At 45.3% G+C, this 8,862-nt stretch overlaps 1 protein-coding gene across 1 annotated transcript in view; it reads left to right on the top strand.

The window, feature by feature from the left end:
• The window catches only part of ccm2l (CCM2 like scaffold protein), a 37,521-nt gene that overhangs the window by 17,446 nt on the left and 11,213 nt on the right, over window positions 1-8,862 (top strand). The window contains exon 8 of the mRNA XM_071349352.1: window positions 7,200-7,329. Within this exon, the coding sequence (XP_071205453.1) occupies window positions 7,200-7,329 (130 nt within the window). The remainder of the gene's footprint in view (window positions 1-7,199; window positions 7,330-8,862) is intronic.

Below are 8,862 nucleotides of genomic sequence, written 5' to 3'. Positions count from 1 at the left end.
TTTGTAATTTTATTTTTAAATCATCACTGTATGTCTGATAAATCACCGTGAGTGTTTATTTAATGAAAATAATTTAAATACACGTTTTAACATTTATTTCCCTGAGCCTCCTTTGGCCCTTGAAATGCTCAGTCTGATTGTGTGTGTGTTAGGAAACACATTTTAATATATTTACATACACAGCCCTGATTGGCTGATAGGATGGTCTAGAGCCTACCCCCTTACCCAGATGAACAGTCATTGGTTTATTATAATCAGATCAGATTGTGGTGTCATGATGTGGGCCAAAAGTTCTATCCCACCTGAACAGGTAGAAATTCCAGTCATTTTTTTTTCCAAACAGCTCTTAGACAAAAAGAGCATTATCACAATTTTAGAGTGTTATTTCAACCATACCAGTATCACGATACTCGTTCATATCGTGACAAGGAAACAAAACACTTATCAGATGTAGCTTCTTTAGGAAAACATCACTAATGTTGGAAACAAACATCATTATGATGTCATCGAGTCACATGTCTTTATTTCCCAGGTTATAGAACACAATATGTTACATACAGAAGGTTTTTTAAAAGGACCAACGAGTTTTGTCTGCTTCGTGTTTTTCATTTTTTTTGCCATGGAAAAAAATATTACGACACTTGATATCATCCCTACCTCATAGTGTGTGTTTGGAAATATCCTTTAAAAAAAAACTGGGGGGGAAAAATTATGTTTTTAACTGCATTGGCACTTTAACATTTTTAGACAGTACCAGACTGACTGACTGACTGACTGACTGACTAACTGACTGACTGACTGACTGCGCTACCATAACACCCATGGTCTGTCCAGAAACAACCCCTAGTCCCTACTGTCCAGAGTCTAGACACTTGTGGAGATCTGAGAGGGATTGATGGGTGGTGACATGGTGAGAGTTCCACCTCACCTTCTGAAAGGTTTGATGGAATTTTGACTGTGTTGCTTACACCTGTCCAATCCTCTCAGATCTCTACAAGTGTTTAGGGATAGAGGCTAGCCCAGGGTTTCCCAACTGAGCCGAATTTAACCTTTGTTTAAATCGGAAAGTCAGTTAAGAACAAATTCTTATTTACAATGACAGCCTACCAGGGAACAGTGGGTTAACTGCCTTGTTCAGGGGAACAGTGGGTTAACAGCCTTGTTCAGGGGAACAGTGGGTTAACTGCCTTGTTCAGGGGAACAGTGGGTTAACTGCCTTGTTCAGGGGAACAGTGGGTTAACTGCCTTGTTCAGGGGAACAGTGGGTTAACTGCCTTGTTCAGGGGAACAGTGGGTTAACTGCCTTGTTCAGGGGAACAGTGGGTTAACAGCCTTGTTCAGGGGAACAGTGGGTTAACTGCCTTGTTCAGGGGAACAGTGGGTTAACTGCCTTGTTCAGGGGAACAGTGGGTTAACTGCCTTGTTCAGGGGAACAGTGGGTTAACTGCCTTGTTCAGGGGAACAGTGGGTTAACTGCCTTGTTCAGGGGAACAGTGGGTTAACTGCCTTGTTCAGGGGAACAGTGGGTTAACAGCCTTGTTCAGGGGAACAGTGGGTTAACAGCCTTGTTCAGAGGAACAGTGGGTTAACAGCCTTGTTCAGAGGAACAGTGGGTTAACTGCCTTGTTCAGGGGAACAGTGGGTTAACAGCCTTGTTCAGAGGAACAGTGGGTTAACTGCCTTGTTCAGGGGAACAGTGGGTTAACAGCCTTGTTCCGGGGAACAGTGGGTTAACAGCCTTGTTCAGGGGAACAGTGGGTTAACTGCCTTGTTCAGGGGAACAGTGGGTTAACTGCCTTGTTCAGGGGAACAGTGGGTTAACTGCCTTGTTCAGGGGAACAGTGGGTTAACAGCCTTGTTCAGGGGAACAGTGGGTTAACAGCCTTGTTCAGGGGAACAGTGGGTTAACAGCCTTGTTCAGGGGAACAGTGGGTTAACTGCCTTGTTCAGGGGAACAGTGGGTTAACTGCCTTGTTCAGGGGAACAGTGGGTTAACTGCCTTGTTCAGGGGAACAGTGGGTTAACTGCCTTGTTCAGGGGAACAGTGGGTTAACTGCCTTGTTCAGGGGAACAGTGGGTTAACTGCCTTGTTCAGGGGAACAGTGGGTTAACTGTCTTGTTCAGGGGAACAGTGGGTTAACTGCCTTGTTCAGGGGAACAGTGGGTTAACTGCCTTGTTCAGGGGAACAGTGGGTTAACTGCCTTGTTCAGGGGAACAGTGGGTTAACTGCCTTGTTCAGGGGAACAGTGGGTTAACTGCCTTGTTCAGGGGAACAGTGGGTTAACTGCCTTGTTCAGGGGAACAGTGGGTTAACTGCCTTGTTCAGGGGAACAGTGGGTTAACTGCCTTGTTCAGGGGAACAGTGGGTTAACTGCCTTGTTCAGGGGAACAGTGGGTTAACTGCCTTGTTCAGGGGAACAGTGGGTTAACTGCCTTGTTCAGGGGAACAGTGGGTTAACAGCCTTGTTCAGAGGAACAGTGGGTTAACTGCCTTGTTCAGGGGAACAGTGGGTTAACTGCCTTGTTCAGGGGAACAGTGGGTTAACTGCCTTGTTCAGGGGAACAGTGGGTTAACTGTCTTGTTCAGGGGAACAGTGGGTTAACTGCCTTGTTCAGGGGAACAGTGGGTTAACTGTCTTGTTCAGGGGAACAGTGGGTTAACTGCCTTGTTCAGGGGAACAGTGGGTTAACTGCCTTGTTCAGGGGAACAGTGGGTTAACTGCCTTGTTCAGGGGAACAGTGGGTTAACTGCCTTGTTCAGGGGAACAGTGGGTTAACTGCCTTGTTCAGGGGAACAGTGGGTTAACTGCCTTGTTCAGGGGAACAGTGGGTTAACTGCCTTGTTCAGGGGAACAGTGGGTTAACTGCCTTGTTCAGGGGAACAGTGGGTTAACTGCCTTGTTCAGGGGATCAGTGGGTTAACTGCCTTGTTCAGGGGAACAGTGGGTTAACTGCCTTGTTCAGGGGAACAGTGGGTTAACAGCCTTGTTCAGAGGAACAGTGGGTTAACTGCCTTGTTCAGGGGAACAGTGGGTTAACTGCCTTGTTCAGGGGAACAGTGGGTTAACTGCCTTGTTCAGGGGAACAGTGGGTTAACTGTCTTGTTCAGGGGAACAGTGGGTTAACTGCCTTGTTCAGGGGAACAGTGGGTTAACTGCCTTGTTCAGGGGAACAGCGGGTTAACTGTCTTGTTCAGGGGAACAGTGGGTTAACTGCCTTGTTCAGGGGAACAGTGGGTTAACTGCCTTGTTCAGGGGAACAGTGGGTTAACAGCCTTGTTCAGAGGAACAGTGGGTTAACTGCCTTGTTCAGGGGAACAGTGGGTTAACTGCCTTGTTCAGGGGAACAGCGGGTTAACTGTCTTGTTCAGGGGAACAGTGGGTTAACTGCCTTGTTCAGGGGAACAGTGGGTTAACTGCCTTGTTCAGGGGAACAGTGGGTTAACAGCCTTGTTCAGAGGAACAGTGGGTTAACTGCCTTGTTCAGGGGAACAGTGGGTTAACTGCCTTGTTCAGGGGAACAGTGGGTTAACTGCCTTGTTCAGGGGAACAGCGGGTTAACTGTCTTGTTCCGGGGAACAGTGGGTTAACAGCCTTGTTCAGGGGAACAGTGGGTTAACTGCCTTGTTCAGGGGAACAGTGGGTTAACTGCCTTGTTCAGGGGAACAGTGGGTTAACAGCCTTGTTCAGAGGAACAGTGGGTTAACTGCCTTGTTCAGGGGAACAGTGGGTTAACTGCCTTGTTCAGGGGAACAGTGGGTTAACTGCCTTGTTCAGGGGAACAGTGGGTTAACTGCCTTGTTCAGGGGAACAGTGGGTTAACTGCCTTGTTCAGGAGCAGATGACAGCAACCTTTCAGTTACTGGCCCAACGCTCTAACCACTAGGCTACCTGCCACCCCATGTTTATATACATATATATATATTTTTTTTTATGTGTTTGAGAGGGGACAAAATACCGGGGAATCAGCTCCAAGTCATTTTAATTTGGGAAATCTGTTCCCAAGTATTTCCACATATAATAGAGAGACATATGATCCTATACAAATGTAAGCAAGGTTTGAAATTATTATGTTTTAGTCAAATATTATATGTGTTTGCGGGCTTCTTGCGGTCAATTGCAGTCCACAAATTATTTGTAACTATGTTCCAGTCCCCCGACCATCCACTCAAGAAAAAATCATCCCATGCCTGAATCTAGCTGATTATCCCTGGGCTAGGTTGTCACGAACGTTATAATGAGTGGATCTAGTTGATTATCCCTGGGCTAGGTTGTCACGAACGTTATAATGAGTGAATCTAGTTGATTATCCCTGGGCTAGGTTGTCACGAACGTTATAATGAGTGGATCTAGTTGATTATCCCTGGGCTAGGTTGTCACGAACGTTATAATGAGTGGATCTAGTTGATTATCCCTGGGCTAGGTTGTCACGAACATTATAATGAGTGAATCTAGTTGATTATCCCTGGGCTAGGTTGTCACGAACGTTATAATGAGTGGATCTAGTTGATTATCCCTGGGCTAGGTTGTCACGAACGTTATAATGAGTGAATCTAGTTGATTATCCCTGGGCTAGGTTGTCACGAACGTTATAATGAGTGGATCTAGTTGATTATCCCTGGGCTAGGTTGTCACGAACGTTATAATGAGTGGATCTAGTTGATTATCCCTGGGCTAGGTTGTCACGAACGTTATAATGAGTGGATCTAGTTGATAATCCCTGGGCTAGGTTGTCACGAACGTTATAATGAGTGGATCTAGTTGATTATCCCTGGGCTAGGTTGTCACGAACGTTATAATGAGTGGATCTAGTTGATTATCCCTGGGCTAGGTTGTCACGAACGTTATAATGAGTGGATCTAGTTGATTATCCCTGGGCTAGGTTGTCACGAACGTTATAATGAGTTGTTCTAGTTGATTATCCCTGGGCTAGGTTGTCACGAACGTTATAATGAGTGGATCTAGTTGATTATCCCTTGGCTAGGTTGTCACAAACGTTATAATGAGTGGATCTAGTTGATTATCCCTGGGCTAGGTTGTCACGAACGTTATAATGAGTGGATCTAGTTGATTATCCCTGGGCTAGGTTGTCACGAACGTTATAATGAGTGGATCTAGTTGATTATCCCTGGGCTAGGTTGTCACGAACGTTATAATGAGTTGTTCTAGTTGATTATCCCTGGGCTAGGTTGTCACGAACGTTATAATGAGTGGATCTAGTTGATTATCCCTGGGCTAGGTTGTCACGAACGTTATAATGAGTGGATCTAGTTGATTATCCCTGGGCTAGGTTGTCACGAACGTTATAATGAGTGGATCTAGTTGATTATCCCTGGGCTAGGTTGTCACGAACGTTATAATGAGTGAATCTAGTTCATTATCCCTGGGCTAGGTTGTCACAAACGTTATAATGAGTGGACCAAGACGCAGCGTGGTATGGTTCCATCCTCTTTATTTGGAAGTGAAACTCAAAGAAAACAATAAATGCAAAACGAAACGTGACGCTCAGCAAGATCTCACAAAGCACAATGGGGAAATCGCTGCCTAAATATGATTCCCAATCACAGACAACGATAAACCAGGCCAACATAGATCATTAATCACCTAGATAAGCCACCCTAGTCACTGTCACGCCCTAACCAACATAGAGAATAAACAGCTCTCTATGGTCAGGGCGTGACATACGTAGGTCTTGTTTCTGGGCAGGACGCCACAACCATCCAGATGTGGGGTGGACCTGTGTGACTTGAGACATTGGCTGGATGTTTCATTCCATTGCTATACACATACGGATTTGTACAGGTGTAAGCAGGCTGATCAGACAGGTCTGGGTCGCTGGAGACCTGCTGTAAACAGTGAAAGGATACATTTACTACTGTTGTTTCTGGACATTTACATGTCTACTATTCACATCCTTACTTCATTCCAGCTAGTTAGATGTGCAACCACTGACTAACTCTAGCTAGGGCATGTCTCTAGTCCAGCAGTAGATACTGTTTTGGCTGTATGGCATCATTGAATAAGATTACCAATGGTTAACTAGGTAGCTAGGTTATATCAGTCAGCTAACCATTTACGGTAACAACTGTTCATTAATAAGTCAATACACTCTAAATCTTATGCAGAAATGAAGAAATATTACTTTATCTTGGTACCGTGGCATGGTATGGGCAGCTATTAATCGATGAATTAATTCATCATAGATTTATAGAAGGGAGTTAAGAAGGGTCCTACTTTGAAAGGACAGGAAGTGCATTTAACCAATGACAGGCATTCCACATCAAAATATCAAGTTTTTTTTTTGGTTTTATATGCAAAAACAAACAACAATACATTTTTTTGTTTTTTGCAAAAAAAAATCAAAAAAAATAAACAAGCCGTTTTCACATTTGCCCGAATGCTCCGTTTTAACTCGGAAAACAAAGATCAAAACGTACATTGGAACGTAAATCTCACCTCAGGAATCTTGTCATAATGTTGTCCACGACGTAGGCTCACTACTGTATGATATAACAACAAATAGCAGTATCATACACGTACTATGGAAAGAAAGGTAGTGTTTTGTGTCACATGATTTATTTTGTCAAATCGGTGAAGTCTCCAAGCATGAGAAAGGGTTTAAACAGGTTTTGATTTAACTCATGAATTATATTGAATGTATCTATGTATTCACAACAGAAATAAAACAAAATGATTCTGAATGACTTTTGTTGTTCACGACAAGACATGCTCACACACACACACGCACACACGCACACGCACACGCACACACACACACACACACACACACACACACAGACACACACACACACAGTGTGTGTGTGTGTGTGTGTGTCTGTGTGTGTGTGTGTGTATGTGTGTGTGTGTGTGTGTGTGTGTGTGTGTGTGTGTGTGTGTGTGTGTGTGTGTGTGTGTGTGTGTGTGTGTGTGTGTGTGTGTGTGTGTGTGTGTGTCTCTTCAGGATGCAGCGGAGGAGTACTGTGCTCTCCTAATGATGGTGTGTGTGTGTGTGTGTGTGTGTGTGTGTGTGTGTGTGTGTGTGTGTGTGTGTGTGTGTGTGTGTGTGTGTGTGTGTGTGTGTCTCTTCAGGATGCAACGGAGGAGTACTGTGCTCTCCTAATGATGGTGTGTGTGTGTGTCTGTGTGTGTGTGTGTGTGTGTGTGTGTGTGTGTGTGTGTGTGTGTGTCTCTCTCTTCAGGATGCAGCGGAGGAGTACTGTGCTCTGATCTGCCAGATGTTCCAGATAATCTACGGACACCAGACTATAGAGTGTGTCGACCGGTCTGGATTCCACTACACCATGCCAGATCGCTACTGGCTACAGAGGAGTGAGTCAGACACACACACACACCAACCAGAGGAGGCTGGTAGGAGGAGGAGAACGGAGGATCAGCTCTTTGTAATGGAATCGATGGAACGGAGTCACACACATTGTTTCCACGTGTGTTTGAAAACATTCCACTGATTCCAATCCGGGCTTTTACCAGGAGCCCGTCCTCCTGTAGCTCGTCCCACCAACGTCCTCTGACACACACACACACACACACCAGACTGTAGCGTGTGTAGACAGGACCAGAACGCTACTGGCTACAGCATGGTTGACAGTTAGAGAATTAACCAATAAGGCCCGAGGGGGTGTGGTATATGGCCAATATACCAATGGCTAAGGGCTGTTCTTAGGCACGATTGGCCGTATACCACAGAACCCCCTCGAGGTGCCATTATTGCTATTATAAAACGGGTTACCAACGTAATTAGAGTAGTAAACAATACACGTTTCCTCATACCTGTGGTATACGGTGTGATATACAGCCTTAATCAGCATTCAGGGCTCGAACCACCCAGTTTATAATGGGACATATAACCCTCTAAACTGGTACACAGTCATACGTCATAATTCATGCAGGATAGTATACACACGACCTCCCCATATCTCTCTGTTTTTATCATTTCCTCTCAGAAAATGTTGTCTTCAACCACAGAGCTATTAGCACCACTATGTTGGTCAGTTTTGTGGTTTCAAACCACTGAGTTCATTAACATCCTTCATCAAGAAAATGGGCAAAATGTCATTAATAATATAACCAGTTATTATGAACCACAGTCTTAGATAATACATCCACAATCAATGGTACATAGACATTCATTCAGAAGTATACAAGCCTCGATGTAGACGGACACACTGCCTTAATCTAGACGGACACACTGCCTCGATGTAGACGGACACACTGCCTTAATGTAGACGGACACACTGCCTCGATGTAGACGGACACACTGCCTTAATGTAGACGGACACACTGCCTTAATGTAGACGGACACACTGCCTTAATGTAGACGGACACACTGCCTCGATGTAGACGGACACAGTGCCTTAATGTAGACGGACACACTGCCTCGATGTAGACGGACACAGTGCCTTAATGTAGACGGACACACTGCCTCGATGTAGACGGACACAGTGCCTTAATGTAGACGGACACACTGCCTCGATGTAGACGGACGCACTGCCTCAATGTAGACGGACACACTGCCTCGATGTAGACGGACGCACTGCCTCGATGTAGACGGACGCACTGCCTTGATGTAGACGGACACACTGCCTCGATGTAGACGGACGCACTGCCTTAATGTAGACGGACATACTGCCTCGATGTAGATGGACACACTGCCTTAATGTAGACGGACACACTGCCTTAATGTAGACGGACACACTGCCTTAATGTAGACGGACACACTGCCTTAATGTAGACGGACACACTGCCTTAATGTAGACAGACACACTGCCTTAATGTAGAAAGAAGGCACTGCCTCGATGTAGACGGAGGCACTGCCTCAATGTAGACAGACCCACTGCCTCAAGG

Source organism: Salvelinus alpinus, chromosome 17 (genome assembly GCF_045679555.1).
Source record: "Salvelinus alpinus chromosome 17, SLU_Salpinus.1, whole genome shotgun sequence".
Taxonomy (NCBI): domain Eukaryota; kingdom Metazoa; phylum Chordata; class Actinopteri; order Salmoniformes; family Salmonidae; genus Salvelinus; species Salvelinus alpinus.
Note: the sequence above shows the minus strand (reverse complement) of the source record. Positions and strands in the feature narration are given on the sequence as shown.